The sequence below is a fragment of the Anomalospiza imberbis genome, chromosome 1 (assembly GCF_031753505.1).
Source record: "Anomalospiza imberbis isolate Cuckoo-Finch-1a 21T00152 chromosome 1, ASM3175350v1, whole genome shotgun sequence".
In the NCBI taxonomy this organism is placed as follows: domain Eukaryota; kingdom Metazoa; phylum Chordata; class Aves; order Passeriformes; family Viduidae; genus Anomalospiza; species Anomalospiza imberbis.
The window spans coordinates 85846036-85871106 of NC_089681.1; the positions used below are offsets into that span (position 1 = coordinate 85846036).

Sequence of the window (25071 nt, forward strand, 5' to 3'; positions counted from 1 at the left end):
GACATATGACATAGTAAGTGTCCTGAAAAATAGATATTGCTTTATTGGGTAAGTTTTTCATTTTATTTGTAACTCAACAGAATACATTTCAAAACCAGTCATGAATCATGTAACAACTTCATTTGTAACATGCTTAATATGCTACTTTTTCTGCTTTCCCATTGAATTAGTATGTTGGGTGATTTAGTGATTTCTGTTTGGACCTAGCCAATGTCTGTTACGATTTACATCAAGACAGTCATAAAATTAAAACAATAAATAAGTGATTTGACAGATTCTTTCAATATTAGCTTAATTCTTGCTCTGGCTTATCAAGGGTGATATTTATTATAAGCCTAAAGGGCATGGAATTAAAACCCATATGAATTAGCAGAAGAATCCAAACCAACAGTAGAAGTTGATTTCATAGGCCGTGTGCTTCCTTGCATATCTGAGTAGGAAGGTTATGTCATTACAGCCAATAAAACAGCTTTGGGATAGATGGGAGGCAGCGAGAAAAGCATGTTGAACATCCATGTGAAATATATTCTTATACTTGGGGGCTGGAGTGCAGGAAGCAGCCTCCACAAGTTTGTGTTTAGATGTTTTATTTCAATGCACACCCACTAAACTCATCCAAACAGCAGATGATATTCCCACATTAAGTGTCCATTTCCCCTCTGTCTCCACAATAAACTGTGGAAAAGTCTTTCTGGTGGTCTTCTAAATGAAAAAGAATTGCTGTCTTGACAAAGAGAGCATTTTAAGTCAGGAGCCTGTTAGAGAGCTACTTGCAGGAGGGAAGCAAACACTTGTGAAAGGGCTCTTACTGCCAGTACTGTAATGGGGGTGGAGTGAATCTCATGTAAAGAGAGGTTGGTTTTTCTCACATTTTGAGATTAGGGTCCTCTAGATACCATGTGGGTGCAGGACTCTGGGCTTGGCCTTCCCCAAAGGCCAGACTTTAAACCCTGGACTGGGATTTTGGGAATTTCACAGGTGGAAGGAAGATGATTTATGCCTCTCTTTGGAGTTGGAGAGCTGGCTAAGTGACCATGTCTTTTTTCAACAAGTCTCTTTGGTTTGATTTTGTGCTTTCACGCCTTGTTCTGTTAGAACTGAGAGTAGAGACAAAATTCACATTGCAGGAAATTCAATTCTTTTTGTCTGGTTTTTGCCTTTGTAAAGGGGTGCACAGGCTCTGAAATGCCTCTCTCTCTTCCTTTTTTGCTGCCATGGTCTAAACTGTGTCCTGTGTGACATTAAAATGTGAATTCAGTGCACGTCTTTTTCTAATAGAGGTAACACCCTTTTCAGAACAGTTCTTTGTACAACCTCCTCCTCTGGAAAAACCAATACAGAAAATCTCAAGGGAAGTTCATCAAAACAAATGTATGAAATCTTCAGGCTCTTTTCCCAAAAATAGGCCATTCCTCTATGGACACACAGACATGTTCCTGTAAGGAAATTTTCCAGAAACATATCTGACAAGCATTTCCTTCTGTGCTCCATGTAATGAAAATCTTCTGCTTCGTTGATTTGGGATCAACAGTTCTTGCTTTAAACATGAGCTTGGACTTGTATTCTACTAACAGAATATTTTCATTCTGGATTTCGGGAAATACCTTATGCAGGCAAGAATTCTTAACAAGTCCTGCAACACCCACGTTTGACAAGTGTGCTTGGAGTCATTCAGATGTTCAGAAGTGAAGTTTGCTTCTTTTGAACCTGGATATAGGATCATGGCTTCACAAGGCTCCCACTAAAGGAAAGTACTGAAGTTAAAGATTTATTAGCTGTCTTTAAGCTGCTGATCCTGTAGTAGTTTTGTGTCTTTTGAAGGAGTACCCATGTAATTCCCCCTCACAAAGAATACTTCCTGCAGCACTGTCCCTGCAAAGGAGCAGAGGGAAAGCCATACAGCCGCCCACTCTCTTAGTGTACCAGAAAGAAAGAAGGGCTCATGGAAGGACCAAAGCATGGTGGTGAGCTAATCTCAGTATCACCTGATTTTCCTCCGTTGAACAGAGGAGGAGCCTAGTCCAGTCCTCCAATCATATTCACCTTGGATTTGCTCCCATTTTAAGACTTAAGTGCATATTGGTTATGGTTACCAGCTTCAGGGAGTGCTTCAAGTGGTCCTCAATGCCATCATACATCTGCCTTATCAGTTTACCTACTTCCACCTGCAAACTTTGTGGTGTTACTCCTTTTCCTCTTGAGTGCAGTCAGTGAGTGTGCCCTCCCTTGTGTACTTAACTGTTGTCTGATTTTCCTGTGATCTGACAATGATTTATGTTATGGAATAGATGGATGCGACACTTAGGTCTCCTGCTTCCTCCATAATTCTGCATGTTCGGCATTAGAGTTGGGCTCTGCTTGCCATGGTGGTACTGGGCATCTCATTGACTTCAACAAAAACATGCTACTAGTGAGGTGATGCTTGTGTTGTGTCAGAGGTCAGAATTTGGCACCTAGTAACTTCCCCTCTAGGGAATGAACATATATATATACGTGTATATATAGGGCTTTTTTTGCTTCCCACCTACCTTTCCTTTGCACACTCCCTTCCTCAGAGAATCTTATAAATAAATTACTGATGATCTAGGCATAGAGGAGCAGACTGAGGAGTAGGATTTAAAAATAGTTTGATGCCTGTAAAATGGATCATCTTCACAGTTAAACTATTTTTGCTCTTGTCTCAGATGAATGTTGAAAGTGGAAGGAAAATGTTTTTGCAACAAAAATTATTGGCAATTTTCAACAAACACAAAACTATTGGAAGTACTTGGGGTTTTTTTATTTCTGAATTCTTCCAATGTGGAAGTTAAACCAAGATACATAGTTGTTTCCACCAAATTCAGTTTCAATATTTGTATGTGTTGTTTGGGCTCTGTTATTTATTTGGAAAATCACAATTGTCTCTTTAAAAATGTAAATGCAAATGGAAGATCTAAATAAAGGGCTTGCCTTGCTTTCAGAAAGCCTGTGCATGAGCTAGTTTGAGAACAGGGAGCAGTCTAACACAGCAGTACAGAAACCTGGCACAGGCTGCAAACTTTCCCAGGAAGCAGCAGGGCAGATTTACTGTGTGTAGGCAACCCCACACTTCCCTGTGATCAGTTGTTTAATCATGACACTATTTTGTGATTGCTTGATGGCTGTTGCATTTTGGAAAGAAAACACAAATGAATCAGATTCTCTTATGCTTCCAGCTAGACAAATATCCCAAATCCCACAAACTTCTACTTGGTCTCCCATGAGTCTCTGTAACTATGAGGAACAGAAAAAGAATTGCTTACAAAATAAATGTGCTGCAAGGTAAATCCAGCTCAGTGTTCTCTTGGTTCTCTTACGAGTCACAGGCTAGCAGTATCATTTACATTGCAGTAACTCACAGAGAAGTTTTCACTCAAACTTAGGAGAGGTTGAGATGTTCAAGCATCGGTCCCAGGTGTTACCCACTGAAGACATCACATCTTGTGTTAGCAGTTGCTTTGGAGCACCCAAGGCAGGTAGGAGCTGAGCTGACAGATTCTCTGAGATTGGCCCTGCAAACCATGATCTTAGACTGTGCCAAAAACTTGTGGTTTTGTGTTTTGATTAACTATCACCAGTCTTCACTCCTTCATTTATGCCATCCGCGGTGTTACGGCATCCAAATCAGGGGACTGATTTAGCTGAGAACCTGTGCTCCAAAAAAACAGTAGAGTGGGAGGGCTGTGCTTCAGCTGAGTGGGTATCATTTGCCTGCACAATCAGCTGTGTGGCCACAAAGCAGGCCTGGTGCTGCCACAGGAGTGAGCAGGGCAAGGCTGCTGCTCTTGCAGAGCTTGCTACCTGTTTTCAGATGAAAAGGCTGTGGTATTTGCTGTGGGAAAAAGAATACTCCGTGGCTTTGGAGGATGTCTAGCAGGAAAGTCACACAGATACCCTTTATCTTCTCTTGGAGATTGCCCTTTTCATGCAAAAACAATTGGCTGCTGCCTTTCAGTTTTGCAGGTAACCTTTGCAGGCATTGCTATATCAAAGATTGCAGTTTAGATTAATCATATCTGTTTTTAGACCTATCACTCTTTACATCATGATGGATCAGGGCAGACAGACCTTTTTTTGCCTTTTAAGCTTGAGGGTGACAGATCAGCTGTTATTCACTGCTCTCAAGTCTGATAAACCACTCATCCAGTCTGCCCTGTTGTTTCACAATAGACTGCTTTTTTCTGTATTGAAATACCTGACAAAGAGGAAATTTAAACACACAATATATTACTTCAATTAATTTATTGAAAAGCATTTATGCACAGTTTTACCCTCTTTATTTTCTGAGGTTCATAGTCTCAGAGAGTTTTGTCTCAGCCTGTGTTGCCACACTGCCAGATTACCTTTCAGAAGCCACATTGTCTAACATGTAAGAGTTGAGCAGTCCTGCAGCAGGACTACAGGTATTGACAGAGATGGTCCTGCGCATGGAATCCAGGTATGGCAAATACTTCTATTTCATTCTGCAGGGATTTCAGAGCCCTTTATTTGGATGGGAGTTTCTATTGAATTGAGCTTCTTAGGAAGGCTGAGTGAGATGTCTGCATTTCTCTTCACTTGCAAAGAGGTTAAATGATTCATTGAATGACATTCATCAAGTCCTTGTCACTCACTGTCCTACTCAGCTCCACTTCCCCTTCTGATATCCTGCCATGGTCAGAGATGTCTGGTGTTTATCAGAGATGAATACGTTAGTTTAGGCAGGCAATGCTGCTATAAATAAGGTATGAACTTGTAACTGGAATTGATCCCATTTTTGTAGCTGAATGAATTGCCACCTCTCTGCTCATCTGCATAGCTTGGAAGTTTTCACATTCTTAAATATTTTTCCAGGAGCCATGTAATGCTAATGTATTTTATTGTATTGGGGGAGTGGGTAGAAACATGAACATAGTTGCTTTCAGCAGTTCAGCTGATGAATGGTAACTCAATAATTCTCTGTAGCTCAAGCATCACAGTATGTGAATACACTTAAATTTCATTTTTTTGACTTGGTCTGCAACTCTTGAGATAACTCTTCTTGGTTTCTAGCAAAAAACCAGCTGTTTTTTTCTGTTGGTCTTTTGCTTCCTTGAACCTGCTCTCAGTGGTGCTTTTGAAACCAAGCGTGCCTGGTTTCTGCTCACTTGAGATGGCAGAGAGGAGGCAGGTATGCTTGTCCTGAATGGAATGGCAAACCCAGTGAACATCATGGTTACTGTGTGTGCATTGGTATGTCTGTAACACAAGAGAGGGTAGATTTTCAGCAAGGTATGGGTTTGGTTCACTTCCTGATGGAAACAAATCTCTACAGTTTCATCCCAGTCCATTCACTCTTACAGTGGTCACCTTTGGAAGCCACACAATGCCTCAGCTGGAATGTCTGCAGCCCAGTGAATGGAAGGCATAGGAGGCTTTATGCCATAAGCCAAATTTAGCTGCTGTGGTCATTTACTATCAGAATTTCAGTATGGATGATTCAAATTCATCTAGATCAACTTGATCTTTTGTGGTATTCTGTTTGAAATACGTAGTGGTGGATGGTCCTCAATTTATCAAAGGTCGTTAAATGAGTTGAAAAGTAAAAAAACAAAAAGGGACATCAAAGGTGCTAGTAACATAAAGCTGAAAGAGAGGTGCCAAAAGAGATGGAGTTGTAAATCCTCTCCAAGCTCCTGTGCTTCTTGGTTTGTGTGATGTTTCCAGGGGGCTATAAGTGAGGATGACCATGAAGCCGGTGCCTCTGTGCTGAAAGTACTTCTTGGCTAGATTTACATCTCATTTCCTTTGAATTTCCCGCAAAACCTTAGTTGGCTCCCCATACAGGCTTCACAGCTAAATGCTAGCAAATGCCAAGCTAAAATGAAAGTAGAAGGGGAAAAAAAGTGAAAAGTCAGAAAAAGAAATCTGAGGGTAGTTGCCATTTAAAGAAAAGAAGTCCAAAACCCGAACTAAACCCAACCACAAAACCCATAAGGGCTGTAGAGTGTCCATGTGTAGTGGTCATGAATGTTGCACTGCTCAAGACAGCACTGCAGTTGGGACTAACACTGTGGATCTCTTGGTGGTGAGTGTGCACAGACATGTTCAGAAGAAACTCAATTTATGTTATGTAACACTGTCAATGTGACCTTTGAGGGAAATCTCGGAAGATGTGTGCTTGTTAGCAAATGTTCTCCTCCATCCAGTTTGACCATATTTGTCCCCTTCCCACTGCTGTAGAGCAGCTGCAGAGACCAGCTCTCCCCTTTCACAGCAGAGGGGGTGAAGAGAATGCAGTTCCCCCTTGCTCCATGTCCTGCTGCTCTGTGCTGCATCACAGGCTGGCGCTCCATGGGACAGGCTCTGTGCAGGGAGCCTTCATTTCCGAGAGCCCTGGCACTGTATCCCTGAGGTCCAACAGAGAGCAGCTCTGCCCTGCTGCCTGGGAAATGCCAACTGCTGAGACACTGAATATTCAAGCTGAACCCGTGGCTTAATACAAGGGTGAGAAATCATAAAAAGGAGTGCTCTTTGCTATATCTGCCTCTTTCTCTTGCAGTATTTTTTAAATGGCTGAGTTGTGCCAAAAGATACAAGTTGCCTTTGAAACAATTTTAAAGTGTAAATGTGACATTTCCTCCACTAATCACACTTTCTTCAGATGAAAGATAATAGAGTTGTCTGACTAGCTCAGCCCTGGGTCTTTGCTGGAGTAGTTCTCCAGAATGAAATAGATCTATAGATCTATTTTTAAATTTTTTTTTCTTTCTGTTAAGTTCTAAGCTGGTTTAGCATCTCAGTTTGAGTGTGAAAATACTCTAAAATGTGGAAGATCAGTCATTTATATGTAGTATCCAGCACCCTTCTGCCCAGTCCTCATTTTAATTTGAGTTGATGTCATAAGAGATACTTAAGTCAGAGAATGTACTGTATTTTTTTCTCAGAACATTAAAAATCCATGCTAATTTCATTCCTGCTAATTTTAAGTCCCAGGACAACTTTAATTAAAATATAAATGACACAATATTTTTAGTGTGGATGGTGTGTAATTGTGGCTAATGTTTTTTATTAATAATTTTTTATTCTTGAAAATTCACACCCAAGTGTGCTCATTTCCATCTTCTCTAATGAAAAGCAAACTACTCAATGCCTTTAGCCAGATGGATTTCAGAGCAGCCCAGTCTTACATGGTAATGACTCAACAACTTACTGAGCCCAGTTAGCAGCTTTATAGATCATGACTCAAAGTATCTCATAGTTAAATTTTCTAACAGTCCCACTTAGATTATCTCACATCCTCCCTGTAACTGTTCATTAAAGGCAGTCATGCCTTCTCTCAGCAAATGAGTGATTCGCCATCAATATTTCTAAGTCTTGATCCCCACACCCTACTTTTTTCCAACCTTGCTTTTCAGTGTCCAAAACCACCAGTCAGCTTGGGCTGATGTCCCACCATACAGGGGAATAGTTAAAGGCAATGATTTTGAACCGATTAGTCTTTAATGGCAGTAACTTCTTAAGCATTTTTGCTATATTTGATGAAGTACTGAGAATGAGCTTACAAACACAGTCCTCCTTTCTGAGGATGTGCATTATGTTTGTCAGAAAGGACAATTTCACTTGCACAGAATGAAATATGTGCTAAAACAGAGGCCCTGTGAAGGACCCTATATACCTAAGATTGGCTCAGACCACTGACCTCAGGCTTGTCTGATGGCAAAAGACTTTGCAGTGTTGCAAAGTTCAGCTGTCATAGCAGTTTTTGCTTACCTCTTCTCTTGCTGTCCTGTTCACATTCATTCATTTCCTGACTAAAATGGTGTATCATCATTTTTAAGAAAAGGATCTGACTGGCTGCTTCTGCTCATCAGTTTTAAAAACATTGCTACCGAGGGACCTGTCCCTCTTGTTTTGTGAAACATCAGCTGAATCCTCAGTTGGCAGAAAGAGATGTCATCCCATTGCCTTCAGTGGGAATAGGTCAAGAGCTTTGACTCAGCAACTTTTGGGGACAGCCAGGCAGGTATTTTCCTCTCCCTTATATCTGAATCTCATTTAGATGTATAGCATGGATTTACATGAACTTGGGGGAATAAAGGAGGATGTGCATTACTGTTTATGTGGATTCAGTGAATTACCAGCTTGTGATTTTAGCCCCTGTTTCCACATGTGTTTTTCTTGGCAGGCTAAGTCTTGCTTTGTGCTATTCTCACCCCTGCACCATGCTGGAGGAGTGTCTGGGGAGGCCATTCAGTGACTCAGATTGAGAATTTGGGCATTTTTCAACCCCACCAGCTTGATACTGTGGTTCATCACATGTGTGGCCACTCAGGCAGATGTGCTGGTTTAGGTGCAGTAGGGCAAATCCGAGAAGCACCTGGAGACAGGATTGGAAAAGGATTTGTGCAAACAGCACTGCTGCTTAGTTTTGTTGCCTCAGCCAGGTGCTACTGAAACGCTTCCAGTTTGTGGAAAAGAAAGTAGCTACAGACTCAACCTTGAAAAATAAAAACAACATCAACAAAACTTGAAAGATTGATCCAACACAGTATGGATCTAACCATGGGCTTTGTAGGTGGATGCTGGGCCTCATCCAGATTCTTTCTATGCTTCCCTTTGGAGTTTCTGTAACGTGTTGTGAGACATACAGAATCAGAACTGAGATCTGTTGAGATACAGGAGACTTAAGTTTGTCCCTGCCAGTGCAGATGTGCCAGTAATATAAGAAAGTTTTCATCCAGCTTAGAAGTGCTTATAAATGTTTTGACTGCCCAAGCCCTTGCAACCTGTGCTTTAGACAGGTTCTTCAACTTCTGTGATGGGTTTATTGCAGTCAGGGGCAAGATCCTTTTAACTTTTTCCCAAGTGGATGCTAAAGTAAAATTACAATAACGTCAAGTATCATGATACACTGTGGATGAAAACTGTGTCGGTTTCAGGAGCAAGTTCTGCAGATGTCTCTCTCTCTACTTCATGCTGCTCAGTGCTCTGATTTTACTGAGTTGTCCAAACTGTCTTTGTGTCTTCACCTTTTGGTAGAGACTACAGTGCAAAATGTCACAGGGTTATTCTAGTATCCATCTTCTTCTCAATAAGGGCTACAGCGTAATTTCTGACGTCTCTTCCATTTTAGGGAAGTACATTCTCTCACTGAGTGAACACACATGGCACCTGTGTTAGTTCAGCTGTCTCTGCAGAGAGAAGGTGTCGCTGGCTGGGGATTTTGTCCATGTGAGTGCAGTGGAGAGAGACAGTGGATGCAGAAGGGAGCATGAATAGCTCTACACCCCTCTCAGCACTGAATGTCCAGTAATTTTCATATTCTTTTGTACTGAGTATGTTTTCAAACATAATGTTAAAACACCAGCCATCCTGGCTAGGCGTGTCAAATTAGGCAAAGTAGAGAACAAACTCTGCTGATCTTAATGGAGTGAACCTCCCAGGGACACTTGGCAAGGCAACAGTTCAGGTGTAACTCCCTATAATCTCAGAAGGAATGTCTCCTTCCTTGTATGTTACTGTAGTTCAAATGAAGAAGGTCTACAAGCAGAGATGATGGTTTTAAGGTCATGCCACCAAATTGTTGCATCTAATGTATAATACCAGTCATGTCTTCTATAACTCTAAAGACAGTAATGTAAGAATAACTTGGGTTCATTTCAGTTAGCAATCTGAGTTGATGGTGGCTGTGTGTGACCTACACTGAATTACTTGCAAGTAAGGCAGGTTTGTGGGACTGTGGTGCAGGAACCTGTGGCATGTAGGTCTTTCTGCTGTGATTCAGACAGTCGTGTCAAGAACGTGATCTCTTTTTGAGGGAAAAGGAGAGTATACAGCTTAAACTTGGTCAAAAGACTCTCCAGTTCAGGGAAGAACAGACTGCAGTACATTCAAAAGTAGTATGTACCCCCATTAAGCCATTATTTGTTACTGTACAGGATAAGTCATAAATAGTTTATTTGTTCCTTGGCAACTTCATATTTCATGTAAGAGCAGAAGTACACATGTGCAATGGCACTTTTATGAAATCAACATTTAATCCCTGAAAATGATTTAGTGAACATCAAGGATTCCCAAAATCTAGCGGTCTTATCAGTCCAAGCAAACTTGTGAAGGTTAATAAAAAACCTGGCCTTTCCAGCAATGGCTAGGAATGTATCACAAAATCACAAAATATTCTGAGTTGGATATACACACTTACATACACATATTTTTATATAAGTAGATGGTGGCTTCTCATTCTGTGCTGTGGAAGGCAGCATAGGTAGGTAAAATAAGAGGTGGCTCCTTCTTCACAGCTTCTGTCTACATAAGGAACAGACTCAGTGAGTGAATACAGAACAGCGAGTGAGTGAGATCAGGGAGGCTAGGATAACATGTAGGAATATGAGGGAAACATGGGTGCTTATTCAGAGCATTGTATTTGGGCTCCACGAGTTGAGATTTCTATGTTTCTATTAAGAGATTAGCTGAATTGCAGTATATCCTAGGACATATCATTTCCTCTGTATTTTTTCAGTCTCCACCTGCAAAAGGGCATAAAGTTGATCAGCTTCTATGTCAGAAGGCCACAGTCCCCAGAGTGGGGCCAACCAGGCAATCTTGATTTAAGGATTGGTGTCTCAGATGTCTCCTAATTCCTGGACTTCCAAAATTGCTTTGGGATGAAGAATCTCAACAGGCTTCTTTGCAACATTGTTTTGTTAAAAGAAAGACTTTGCCCTTATTTTAAGATTGTTTATGGTTTAATGTGAACGTGGAAAACTGAAAGCAAAGGGTTAACCTCTTGATATAAACTCAGAAAGGTTTAAAAGAAAGAATGCAGTTCAGCCTATCAAAGATATGCAGCATCTTCTGTGGCTGTTCCTTAGAGCTTTCCTAAGGCATCTCTCATCTCTGAAGTAAATGGGACAAGCAGTTGTGTGACATTCTCCCTTTGGGTTGCTGTCTTATAGAGTGGACTTTTCTGTGTCTTTGCTTGCTTGTTTGTTTGTTTGTTTGTTTTGTTGACTTAGGCAGTGAAAGGTAACTGAGCAGCACTTTGCTTTCCTATGTGCTCTCTTTCAACATTGGCCTATAAGGCTAATGATAGGGTTGCTGGTCTAAAGAGATTACTTCACTTTCAGGGGATAAAAAAAATACAGGACATGTGTTAAGTTGGAGCTATAGGGAGCTATCTTTATTATTCAAGTAACTTTCTGCATTTTAAAGACTGTTACATTACGTTATGCTAAAGAGTTGAAGAGTACTGCCACCTAGTTCCTCCTCCTCCTACTCCAAAGCAGGATCAGCTCTACTTATAGCATTCCTGACAGACACTTGTATAACCAGTGCTTTAGGACTTCCAGCAAAGGGGACTCCAACTGCCTTTCCAAGTGAATTTTGAAGCTGAACATTTCTGCAATATGAGCTCATTACTTTTGTCTCCAGCTGCTTGTGAATGTTGATAAAAGATTAGTACCTAATTCTGTGCAGCAGCATTTTAGGTATTTAAAGGATGTTTTCATGCTTTCTGTTCGTTAGGCTGAGCCACCTATATTCTCTCAGTCTTGCCTTATAACTTGTGCTGTCCAGCAATGTCACAGGTTCGCCTGCAGCTCGTGGCTCTGTGTGGTCCTTAGATGCTTTGAGCAGTGCTGCTTTTCTCGCAGCTTTCATTGTTCTGGTTGAACTGTATCCTCCAGCTTGTTCAGTTTGTCAGGATTATTCTAATCTTGTCTTCAGTTATACTTAGTATTTTACCCAACTTAATGTAATATGCCAGTTAACAAACACTTCTGCTGAGTCACCTCTTCCATTAGTGATCATCCAGGAGCCAGGTTGAAGAACCCCACAAGAATGATCCTTCAGATTTGGCTGAACTGGGGATAGCTGCTCCCAGAAACAACAAATTATTGACATGTACTGCAGCTACTTGCGAGATCACCTTTTTGTAGTAATCACCAGTATTGATCACCAGTTTGCTCATCCGCCTATGTGCAGTTTGCTCTATGGTGAAATGTTTAGGAAGACAAGATTTTTAATGCCTCATTTTATGAATTGGATTTAGTATATTTCTTGTTTTTCTCACTTTTCATTATAATGCTTAAATTTTTTTCCTAAAACTTTTCAGCTTTGTCTGAAACTACTTGCAGCTGCCACTGGAACCATGTTTTGTGACACATTGATCTTAGACCATTTTTTCTTACCTGATTTAACTCACTGTGAAGATGCACATACCTACACATGCGCCTACTCTCCATACCACTTCCTGCAATTTATCATTTCACTTATTGATTATTGATTTATTTGCCTGTTATCCCTTCATAGATAGAAATTAGGTTGTTTTGACTAGATTTAATCAATATATCCATATTTTCTTTTTTTTTTTTTACTTTAAAAAAATTCCATTGTGTGCTTACAAACAATTTCACAAATTAACAGAATAATCTGAGTTGGAAGGGACCCACAAGGAGCATCAAGTTAAGTGAATGGCCTGGACAGGGATCAAACCCACAACCTTGGCATTATTAACACCATGCCCCAACTAACTGAGCTAATTAGCTACATCAGAGTTTTTCTGGGAAATGAAACTAAAAGAAAATGGTTCATAATTTCTGTGGCTTCCTAGCTTTGGGTTTTTTTTTCTCTATTTCCAAAAATAAGCACTCTGACCTTTTTGAAACATGTGATACCTTACTTGTCCTTTATGAGCTCTCAAAGACAACTGATAACAACCTTGAGATTGCTTCTGCTCATTCCTGAAGTACTTTAGGGCAAAGTTCATATCTTGGACAATTTGAGAACATTTGGTTTACTCTGATACTCCCTGTGAATTCCCTGTTCTGGGCTGAGATCTTATTCCTTCTTTGTTGATACTAAATTCCTGCTAGTGGGAGGTTAGCTTGGCCTTTTTTAAGTAAAGTCATAGCAAAAATGGTATTTTGATCTTTCTAGTGTAATGCCTCAGTGGCTTGCTTTCCTTTCTTGAGTGGCAGACCAATAATTTTGTTTTACTCATAGAATTATGCATTTCATTTTGTGCCCTGACTTTTTTAATCTTCATGCCCACAGGATGTTTTATTGCATGATGCTTATATATTTTCTCACTGTAGGAGGTGTGCACTATGCATACTTCCTAGCATAAACACATTTATTTTCATAAAGAGCAACCGTAATATTAAGGGGGCAACATGCCAAACATGACAGCTAGAGTTTTCCAAACGAATGTTCATTTTGATAGCTGTTAAAGTTCTGGCCAGTGCACCTCATTGGCATATGTTGTCATCTTTTGGCTAGTTTCGATAGTGCTGCAATATTTTCCCCATTGTTCCATTCAAAATAGCCAGGAAAACCTCACCTACAAGATCCAGACTCTTTGTCTCTCACCATGGTCCAAATGTATTACCTGTACAAAGGGGATTTGGCAAGAGAAAAGTTTAACAGCCTGACAGTTTTCCCGTGTGTTAACAGTAGTTTAATCTGCTGGCCAGTAGTGCTCCTTACTCCGAGGACTTTCTCTGAGTTGTCTTTCCAAGGCAGCAGCTGTGATAAAAACGATGAGAACAGGTTTCTTGTGGCTGTCTGTGTGGAACCACTCCGTCCTCAGGGAGGGAAAGTGGTGGATTTCTGCATCTCCAAAACAAATCCAGTTAGCCAGATTAAGGCTTGTAAAACCTGACAATTCTGAGAGGAAAAATAACTTACGAACTGGAAGGACTTAGCAAGCAACACTTAATTGTGCAAGTGGCTGCAGGGTTTTCACCAGCTTTGACAGATACTGTGAGCAGCCCCATTGAGAAACCCCCTCTATTTGCACACACACAGCTACAGAGGATTTTAAGTTGCCTTCAGGTGCTGCAGGCTGACCAGTGGAGCAGATGCTTTTAATGTATTGCTTTTCCTAAAAAAAAAAAAAAAAAAAAAAAAGAAGACAGAAAGGAAAAAAGCACAAGTGATTTTCTTTTAACTTCTGCTTTCTGTTTTAAAGCCCCTGTTGTCTTCTAGTTTCAGGTTAACTCAGCAGTTCCTGCTGACTTCTTGTCCCCATCCTGTCTTCTCCTGGTTTGGGCTTAGTTTACCCGTTAGGAAACAGTGTATTTGGTTACCCTGATGTTGTCTCTCCCCTGCCCTATCAACTCTGTATTGGATGAGTTGCTTTTTCCTGCCATAGCCTCTTTTGGTTTCCAGAACTGCTGTACAGTAGTGCAGTAAAGAAGGCTGACTGGAAGTGTGGGTGAATAGGAAAGGTAACTTGAAAGAAAGATAACTCAAAGGGTCTCTGCCTGCACTTGTCCAAACTCCCTCTCTCTCATCAATTTTCTGTGGGACCTTGGACAAGTCATTTAGGTTCATGTCTGAGTCCAGAGCCATGTCCACCTTTACTTTAACTCACAACAAGTGTAAAAGGACCTTAAACACCTACCTCCTGGGCCTGGTGAGGACAAAACCAGTAATGTCGGAACCCAGAATGTCCCTTGGACACTCTTGGATGTTCCGGGCCCAGGTCAAAAGCATCTGAGACCCTGGAATGCAGCCACAGACCCCTGTGGCTTTGAACCTGATCCATGGAACAATTTACCAACCTTGCAGGAGGAACAAGAAAGTTTAGATATTATAGTAGAAGTAGTCACAAAGTGAAAGGAAGAGTTTTTGAGTGCTGTACGGGGGGGTTTTAGGCCTTGTACAGAGGGGGTCTGAGTTTTGTACATGGGGGTCAGAAGTTTTACGATGGAGGGACTTGAGTGTGCCCTGTCCTTCTTCCTTCTTCTTCCTAACCTCCATGTTCTTGGTGATGTTGGCACTCACAGATTGGTTTAGAGTAGAAAGTCACTGTTCAATATAGGTGATGGGCATTGGGGAAAAACTATAAACATCTAACACCTAATGTATGATATAAAAGAAGGCACCAGCCCCCTGGGCGTTGGAGTGTGCCCTTGTCTGACTGCTGAATGGTCCGCAGCAGCTCAGGGAGAAAATCTTTTAGATAACGTACAATAAACTACCTTGAGACCGGACGACTGAAGACTACTGAGTCTTTCTTTGGAGACATGGGTTGGAGGAGAGACTTTTCTATCTTTCGGGGTCACCCCAACCAGGGGTGAGATCCAACACAGTAATCTCAGTGAAGAAATCTATACAAGAGTCTAAAACAGCATTCAGGCCTTTCCATGCACTTGTCTGTCATCTAGACCCTGATTTCTGCTAGTGCTCAGTGGAGAGATACATCTAAACCAGCTGTCACTACCATCCATCTTCTTTTCTTACGAGAATGAATTGTTTTAAATTCTCATATAAATTCTCTTTTTACTTGATTATGAAGTATGGTTTAATTTGACAGCAATGTTATTTTTAGTAATACTTTTTGTAACCTTTAGTATTAACATCTAGTTGGCAGAAAAAACTGCTAAATATTTATACTTCTCATCTTTGATCTTTCACTCAGAAAAACTGAAAAGGTATCACACTTAACATTTTTATTATAAATATTTTAGAAAGCATTTTAGAGTCCAAATTCACCTCTCATGTTGGATTTATTCGGAATGTTGGGATGGGTTGTCACTCTTAAGTACAGGTAGTTGCCAATGGTTGGAAAGTTTAGAGTGATCCTGCTGTGGCTAAGGACCAGGAATGGAATTATTAACATCACGGTTTGATAGGAGGAGGACCAAAGCTTCTTGCATCCTCCTGCTCGCACGTGGTGGCTCAGAGGGAGATGAATATAAGGTCTTTGCACAAGAAGCACAGCTCTACAAAGTGTGTCTTCCAGAGCTTCTCTTTTCAAACAGGTTGTGTCCCTCATCCTCTCCAGTACAGACAGTTGCCCTGGAAGGGCACAACAGGGTTGTAAATGAGGTACCCAAGTCACAAAGTTCTGCCAGAACCACAGAGCCTGTTGCTGCTGGAGATATCTTCTGCTGCTGCTAAAATACCAGGGATTTAGGAGATCAAGAAAAATGTGGAGAAAGCAGGAGAGCCAGCAATGGCAGAAAATATGTTGATTTATTATGGGTTTGCTCACTGAAAATGGGACTTTTTCTAAGAATTTCCTGGTTGGTAGCCAAAATGCTTCAGCTGCCAGCAGTACCAGGACTTCTAGGTAATGTGTGCTTCTGTTCTCCTCAGTATGTCAATATCAGCTATGCCAGCCAAGTTTCTTTTCCAGAGACAGGGAGTGATCCATCATAGGAACTTTTTGCCTTGTCCTCTCATGGGAAGTGCAGTCCTGCCATGGTTTCTGAACTAAACAGGGAAGGAAAAAGTCAGGAAGCTTAGATGGCAATTCCCCCGAGACAGAATATCCAAATGGAGTTATTTTATTCTTTTGTTTGCTCAGTTAGAGAATGTTTAAGTCTCCAGTGGACAGTTTTTAAACAAATAATGAAAAGTATTACTCCTTGCATTCTATTTTGGGGAAAACAAGATTAGACTTTGAAAAGCCTTTGACATAAACCTTTTTCAGTCAAACCTAGGGAAAGTGAAGCAAAATAAACCCCCGTGCTGTTCAGAGAACAGGTATTCTGTCCTATCTCATGCTGAGGCTATCGTTTTTTCTCTCTTACTTTCAGCATCCAATTATTTTTCTATGTTTAGTACATAAAAATAAGTCTCAAGTACTTTACCAATCAACCTTCTCTAATTTGCCACTGCAATGGATAGAAGTTATTTCACTGGATTTTGTATATATGTATCAGAAATTTTTCTTTCTCCCATCTTTATTTCACCTGTGCAGTCCTTGTATCCTGTCATGGTGATAACTCTGAAGAAAAAATAGGGGTTTGTACCCTATTATGAGTCTCACAGGTTTGCTCATGTTCTGATCTTTGTGTGCATGGCTTTCTTCCATTGCTCAAAGGCTCGGCCTTGGGAAGTTGAGAGACTCATTCCATGCGTGGTGTTGAATTTATGTGGCATGGTGAGTGGTCTGCGGTTGCTCTGCTCTAAGTTAAGCAAGTCTTGAAGATATTCAGCCTCTAGCCTACTCTTGAATCTTCTTGGATTTAGAGCAGGATTTTGAACTGAATCACTCAATGGACTGATGAGCCCCTAAAAACAGAAGAGGGCCAGTGTGAAGTGAATGCACAAAGTTCACCTTGCAAGAGGGACAACTCTCAGTCACATCCAGCTTTAAATCCACATGAAATTGATTTGTCAGTATTGGCATTGATCAAATATGATGGGAGTTCTGTCCCCTGAGTTTGATAGATGATTTTCCCAAAGAGAAGGAGGTTGGAGGACAAGCAGTCATCACCAATGCTGGAATCCATCCCCTTGAGAAATGGTTTCATACCTGCTTTACAACCATTGATGTTCACCTTCTTCAAGGAATCAATGAGTCACTGTCTTTAAAATGAAAAGAAAAAACACAATCCCAAATCCCAAGGCTTTGTAGGTTTTTTTCTGCCCTTTGGTGGTAGCAGAAGTCTGTCTCACAGTTACCTTATGATCCTGTGGGTACTCTAGATTTTTTTTTTAGTATAATGGAGAATGGTACTTTTCTTCTTCACCCTAGTGATATTTCATTGCTGCCTGCATGTAATAGATTTCATTACTTCTGACGCTGTGAGACTTAAGAGCTTTTTAATAGTAAGTGCTTGGATCTGAGATGGGTTATCTGTATCCTTGGCTGGTTACTGAGAGGATGCACAAGGGAAATACTCTCTCAGTTTCTTGTATAACTCTATTTACAAGAGTTTCCTCTGCTTGGGAGCTGGCAGAAGAGAGCCCTGCACTGCTCATGGTAGTTCTTCTGTTGGCCTCTGTCAACAAACAAAGGTGATCTGTTGAAATAAGAAAAGGTCTTTATGGGCCAAAGTGCTCGGCCAAAGCACAACTAATTGCTTCAACTGTTCCATTAAACATTTAGTGAGTACCTTAACAGCCAGGAAACTTTCAAGTGAAGCCTGTGAAAGATTTTTTTTTTTCAGTATTCATCTATTTGTATCTGTTCCTGCATGCAAGAAATTAGTTGATAGATTGAGGTAGAAAAGGAAAATAATCATCAAAGCTTTTGAATTAATCCAGCATTTTTGAATACTGGACAATGACTTAGAGTGTACTTATGACTATCTAACATAGCCATAAGTTAGATAGTGTCCAGTGACTGAGAAGCTGAAAGTGCTTTCACTTTTCATCCACTTTTCACTATCTAAACTAGAAGGTGTTATGTCTTTTGCCATTGTATCCCATACTGTGCTCTACTGTGCTCTTTATCTCTCAATAATCTGGCTATTAACAGAATTTTGACTTTTTTTTTTTTCCTACATGAAGAGAGAAGCTTAAAATGGAATTAATCCTAAAGAAAGAATGAAAAGGTCAAGCAGATTTCAGGTTTGGTATTCAGATACAGGTTTCACCAAGTCCAATTAGAAAAGAGCAAAGAGTCCATTACTGTCTCAGTTTTGTGAAATAGAAGAACAATATTTCAGTCCAATCATCACTCAGTGAACATGCATCTCTTTTGAAGTGACCACCAAAAAAATCCAATAAAATTGACACTTTCAACATGCATATATTGGCCTGAACTATTTTTGAAGCTGAACCACCTTTTTGCCAGGTGTCAGCTGGAGAACGTATGCAAGAGAAATGACCATTTCCTGCTTTCTGTGGGTTTAAAACAATTCTTTCATCTGGAGGTGATCTAATGTCTTTCACTGGCATCAAAATCACCTTAAATAAAAACATGTCCCTTTTTAAGAATATGCTGTGTGTACAGTGTGCTCTTCCAGAGAGATGAAGTATTAGCATTTGAAAGGATGGATGAGAATGCGTATTTTGGAAATACCTTTGTTCAGAGAATCACTGCTATATTCTATGTGCATATCACCATGGTAATTGAAATATTTGCCACTGATGAGAAGGTATACAGCACAAGCCTTTTGCCATTTGCCATGATGTGGTTTCTAGCAAAGAGTGCTATTTGTCACTTTAAAATTTATGGTAGGATATTTAGCAGTTGTGCCTACTGTCATAGAGATGGATGTGGTTTGAAAGCATGAAACAAAAAGGAGCAGGTAATGACATCTTCTTCTTCTTGCAGTTTAATATTCTTCCCAATTTCCACTTAAAATGTGAACCATTCTGGAACTGCTGGAGCCACAAAGCAAAACCAAAGCTGTGCTCTCTGCATGGCTTTGTCAATTAGGATGCTGGTAACATGAAACAGTTTATTCCTGTCTTCCCATCATCACTGCTTTCAGGACATTGTGGCAAACAAAACAAGCCTTTCTTTCCCTGAGGTCATTCCATGCATGTGATCTCTGTGAAGGGTGTAGCAGCCACTGAGTACCGTGTGAAGGTTTATGTAAGGGAATTACATGATGAATCTTAGGAAGGCAGATAAGATACACATTTCCATGGCAGGGATATCCTCAAGGAACCTCATTAACATGACTCACTTAACAGAGAGAAAAAAAATCTCAAATGCTTGCACTACCATGTCTGTAGATCTTACATTTTAAAAAGTATTCTGTAGGAAAAGGTGCAGTATAGATATCATGGTGAGTAGTACTGCTTAGTGAACTGCTTGGGATAGAAAAGGGATGGTACTCTTTTTTGCTCTTTCATGCTGTGGCCGATTGTCACTCTAATTTTCTGTTCCTCAAAGTAAATCCAGCTCTCTAGAAAAATGTCTGGTTTTGTGTTGTCCTCAGCACTTAAGAACAGGGGTAACCTCCATACAGAACTCTCTATGCTTCTGTGCTTTAAAGCAGATGGAAAGTAGAACACTGTTAAAAGGTAAGGGGTTTCCTAACTCAGTGCTGCCCCTTTTATCTCCCTCTTCCAGTACAGGATGGAGAGATTTTCATACTTGTTATGGTATTGCATGTGGAAGAGGTAAGTGCCAATGCCAGGCATTTATTCTTTATGCAACATTTTGGTTACCAAATAATCCTGTCCTTAGTCTTATGTAATGCCTGAGACAGATTCCCTGGAACGCTGAAGTGTTTTGCTGTTGGTAGCTTCTGGGATCAGCTTTCCAGCCAAGTTGCATTTAAAGCATCCTTCAGTGATCTTCCATGCAGGGAAAGCTAACACACATGTATTAATTTTTGTTGCCTACCACGCCCTTTTATTCTAGCCCAGGTACCAGAGTGAGGTTGCTTTCATATTGATTTTATTAGACTAGGGGCAGACTAAGACCCCTTAATTTCTTGTTCTGCTTAGGTATCAGGCTGAAATACCCATACATATACACTGACCTTCAGATGGACCCCACACAGTGACTCTGACCTGGCAGGGACCAGCTCCCTAGCACATGAAGGCAGCTGAGTGCCAATTCCTGAAAATCATGAGGCAAAGCTCTTTCCTCCAAAAGTCATATGAAAGAGCATTAGGCATTATTTCACTCCAGTGTTTGTCCATAGTCTGTATCCTGTTTCCTCCTGTGGCATCAGAATAAACCCCTGTCTTCCTTCTCCCTTTGAGCAGTGTTTCACTGTGTTCACTGCGCTTCATTACCTGAAAGCCGCAGGCTGGTGCAGAGACTTGTGACACTGAGATCAGCTGAAGCCTAATGGGAGAGGAGTCCACGTGACTGCAACCGCACAGACTTGTCTGGCGGTGCACTTTAGGTAAATGAAGCTCAGTGTGCTCACAGTTAAGCTTCTACATTTTTTTTCCTCTTTTTTTTCTTCTTTTTTTTTTTTTTTTACCTCATGAAGCTGCAGCTGCAGTTTTTGGCCTCAAAATTTTGTTTCTCAGGATAGAGAGCCACTGCTTCTGTATCATCAGGCTGCAGCATGACATGCAGCAGAGACTTCATTATGCATAAGCAGAGCCATCGCTAAGGTAGGCAAACACTCTGTGGCTCTGCAGAACTAAAGGGAAGTGAAAAACAAAATGAGCAAAGGTATTATTTGCTGACAATAATTGTTTCCAGTTGCAGCTGATGGCTGCGATTAATCACAGTGTCTTAATTCTTTATTTGGGAGCAGGGGAAATATTAAGGGAGGGAAGAGCTGAGAAGTGCTTTTCCAAATCTCCCTTGAAAAGTTAGTAAATAGTACTCTGGAAACAATGCTTAAGGTTTTGAAATTTGCAGTGTGTCTTTGAACCCTTATACTCCTTCTTTCTAATTGGTAACAGAGATGCAAATAAAGCTAGCTAAAAGGTGGGAAGAAAACGTAGCATACAATATGGCATCCATGTTATGTGGAGTTATGTGTATTAGTAGTTACAACTTCATTTTTGCCTATAATTAAATCTAGATTAATTACATTTAATACAATCCCCATTTTAGTTCTCTCACACCAATGCTTAACTTCAGCTGCAGCTAGCAGAACTCTAGTCCAGTGCTGTTCTCTACAACCTCTACCCTTTCTTGATTTAAATACATCCTAAAGCTCCTGCTTTTTCATAACACCCACAAGAAACTATTTATATATTATTTGTTATGGAATATATTATTTGTTATGGAATTAACCGCTCTCTAGCATGGAGGAAGAGGGACACAGAAACACCTGAGTCAGGAGTAATTGTCACTTTCATTTGACCAAGGCCAGTACTGTAGCTACACCTACCACAGCTTACATCTACATTAAGCAAATTTGTGTTTACATCACATTAAATAATGATAATGAATTTTCAGTCATGGGATATATTCCCAATATTTGCAAAACTTTAGGATTAAGCCTGTGACTGTACATCTTCTAAATCAATTTTCAGCCAAAGCAATTTGCAAATGTTTTTGATCAGGTGTATTCCTGTAGCACCTTTAAAAATTGAAATACGACCAGCTCTAAGGATATTTGCTAGCCTGGTTTTGAAAATCATTTCTGTTGAGCTCCGATGCATTATCCCTCTCTCTTACTCAAATTTTTCACTGGCAGTGTAGCATCTGACCAAATCCTTGTTATTCCATTTACTTGCTTCCCCGAGGTTTGTCCTCTTGGCTGCTTTGAAGAGGTGGAGCAGAGCAGCAGAACACCTTCCCCACAGTTACATCTCCCCCTCTTTTCTCAAAGATTACTTTTCTGCAGCATTTAACCTGCACCCAGGGAATGCTCTTGGTTGGCTTTTAGCACTTAACTGCAGTCAGCTTAACACTTTATGAAATGCACCTTGCCCTTTCAGGTGCTAGCCAGATTTAACTTGCTTTGTCTTCAGAGCACACAAAAAAAATGGGGAATGCTTTAATTAGAAGTAGCTTTTTGGTTCTAAACTGCCAGTGAGACCAGGGCAAACTTCCCACCCTTGTTGGGTGGGACAAAATTGGTATCAAACAACAATTCTGAGGTAAAAATTACCTGTGCCTGTTCCTAGTAGGATTTGAGGTTGAAATGAATATCTTGAGAGTTGTCTTTGTGGATGAACACATCTAAACTTAGATTTAATCAAATCATCTTAAGCATAAATGTGGTTCTAACATGAAGCAATTTTCAGGAGACAGATGACCCAAAGCTTGCTGACTGCATTTGTGTGCCATTAAATGCAGAGTTCTGCCAGTCTGGAAGCATTTTCTGTCTGGTACTGTCTGGTTTCCCATAATTTTTCCCCTCAGATTTTCTCTCTTTCACTGAACTGAGTGTTCACCTTTGAAAGAAGCAGCTGTGTGGGCTCCATTTGAGACGAAAAAGGATGCCAAAACTGCCATTTAAATTAGTAACACAGGCACTGCAATTACAGAGATGCCCTTGCAAAACTAGGTGCTCTTGCCTGCTTTTGATAGAGAGCAAGGAGATTTTTTTCACTCTTACTCAACTTAAAGGTTTGTCCTGATTTTTCATTAACTTGTCCTTGCCTAGCCAGCAACTCTTAAATACTTTTCTTTCCCCCATCACTCCACTTTCTCTATTCCTGTTCCCTGTTCTCTTTTGTCTCCTACTTTCCATAGCACAGGGTAAGAATCCCTTCTCCAGGGCTTGTTTGCTCTGGTAAGAAGCTACCACACCACAATACAAGTTGAGGTATGAGGTGGACTTCAGCAAAGTCCTCTGCCAGAATTAAAATTCAGCTCAGTCCCACCTCTCCAAACTGTGTATCGTAGCATTAAGGTGATTTTCAGGCAACAAGGGCAAAATTAGACTGCAAATAAAAATGATCCAGAGGGTAAGTGTTTGGCCTCATGTATTTGCATTTGCAGGCAGACGTATTTATGAGTCCTCTTTTGGTTTGTGTTTTGTAGGACGAAGAAGGTCAGCCACTGCTACCGTATCATTTACCGGCACCCGGAGAGGACGCTAACGCAGGACGAGGTGCATCACATCCATCAGGCTATTGAGGAGTCAGCAGTTCGGGAGCTTGGGGTGGAGGGCAGGTTCTAGCAATGCTGTTCTGAAGCCCCAAAGACAGTTACTTTTTTTCCTTTTTTTTTTCTTTTTTTTTTTCTTTCTTTATTTTTCTTCTTTCTTCTTTTTTTGGGGGTGGTTTTAGGTCAGAAGTAGAGAGATGGGTTTTGTGACCAAACACAGAAGGCAATTGATGAATGGCCAATGGTAAAACTGGCAGGTAATAAACATTACTACTGAGAAATCATTGATGAAATGCTGGTGCTTTATTTTAAGGAATGGGGGAACAGCAGCAATGTAAGATTTCCCTCCTGTTACGATAAGAAATACACTGCCTGGTGGTTTTCTGTGTTGTTAATTGGTCCCTTGGTTCCATTAAACTGCAAATACTTGGCATTATTTCTGTGTTGACAGGATCTTCTGTCCATGTAACAAGTGAAGCAAATCAGAAACACAGATTAGTTCAGGGAAGAAAAACCCACCCCGCCCCACCCCACCCCCAATCCCAGCTTTTTTTTTTTTTTTTTTTTTTTTTAATAAGAGATGTCAGATTTTGCTTCAAGAAACCTTCCAAGAACTACTTGTGAAGTTTGACTCTCTTACCTTTAGAGCCCATGGGTGTTGCTTTCATCAGCTACAGAGAAGGAGCCAGTGTGGCTTGGGCCAGGCTTGGCTGTCTTCAAATGCTGGGTCATAGGTAAGTTTTTCCTGTTAGATCCTCTTGCTGCCACAGAGCTGAGCAGAGCTTAGTGAGGTGCTCCAAGCTGTGCCACCTTCACCAGGGGAAAAGCTCTCTTGTTTCACTTCTCTTTACATAGACACCAGTGCAAGATAAGTCTCCTCCCCTGTCACCATCAAAGTGTTGATATCACCTATGGCAGGATGGCAGTAAATAGAAACTCTTCCCTACAGTGCCCTGAAAAGCAGCTGTCTTGATCTCTCAGAGTATCTTGCTATCTAGCAGCAGCGTCTGCTCAGAAATTTGACCTTTAAGGCATGAAACCAAACTAAAATGGGATCTTCCGCTGTTTGAAGCTCCAGTTGCTTTACAGGATGCTTGCCTTTTTCATTGCAGGTTATAATAAGTAAATTCTGGTGGTGGTATGGTGCTAGGGCCTGTGGAAATGTTCAAATGATCTGATAAATACTTGATGAGCCATTGCAGATGTTGATATGGAATATGGGACCTGTTTTGGCTTGGATAGCATTTCATACAGTCTTGCAGGTCACATCTGGTTGCTGTGCATACAACATTCCCTCCTTCAGGGTAGAAGGTGGTAAAAATGCTGCAATAAACAGCAACTAACACTGATTTATACCTTATCAAGAAACATCTGTGCAGCAGGCTTGTACTCAACCATACAAAGGTAGTTACTATTGCAGATGTGACAGAGGCAGAGAGCTCATTTTAATTTCATTACTCAACATATTTAGCTGTGTAAACAAATCCTAATCTAAATTGCTGTTGTGTTATCCAAATAACTTGATTATGAAAACAATATGCTAGACTTTCTACAAGGCAAAAAGAATGGGTGCCATTTAGACATCACAAAAAACTATGTGGTTATTTTTAAACCATCATCTACTAAGATCCATAAATACAGCCTAGCCCATTTGATATTTCTCAGTCTCCGTAATCCTTCACCTTTTCAGAATTCTCAGTGATGACATGAGGAGGAGGAGAGAAGGAGGACTTCCCTGAACTGCACCGAGCAGTACTTGTTCCAAGACAGGGTCTGATTGATGCTGTCACACAGGGCAGCAGAAAATGTGGATCTTAATTGATGAAATTGTCGGTCGAGAGAGTACCATAACCTGTGTGCTGTATGAAAGAACTAAGTCTCTTGGGAAAATAGGAGAACATCTGTGGTGAAGTAGGCCACAA

At 40.7% G+C, this 25071-nt stretch overlaps 1 protein-coding gene across 6 annotated transcripts in view; it reads left to right on the top strand.

Annotated features, from left to right (window-relative positions):
• Window positions 1-23433, top strand: part of FARS2 (phenylalanyl-tRNA synthetase 2, mitochondrial) — a 232023-nt gene extending 208590 nt beyond the window's left edge. For 5 of the 6 annotated variants that reach the window (XM_068198807.1, XM_068198795.1, XM_068198803.1 and 2 more), the window contains one exon: window positions 23084-23433. In XM_068198807.1, coding sequence (XP_068054908.1) covers window positions 23084-23222 — 139 coding nt within the window. In that variant the 3' untranslated portion in view covers window positions 23223-23433. Of the gene's footprint in view, window positions 1-20388; window positions 20532-23083 lie in introns of all 6 variants that reach the window. The other variant, XR_011001766.1, reaches the window with a different exon arrangement.
• Window positions 23434-25071: the final 1638 nt, after the last annotated feature.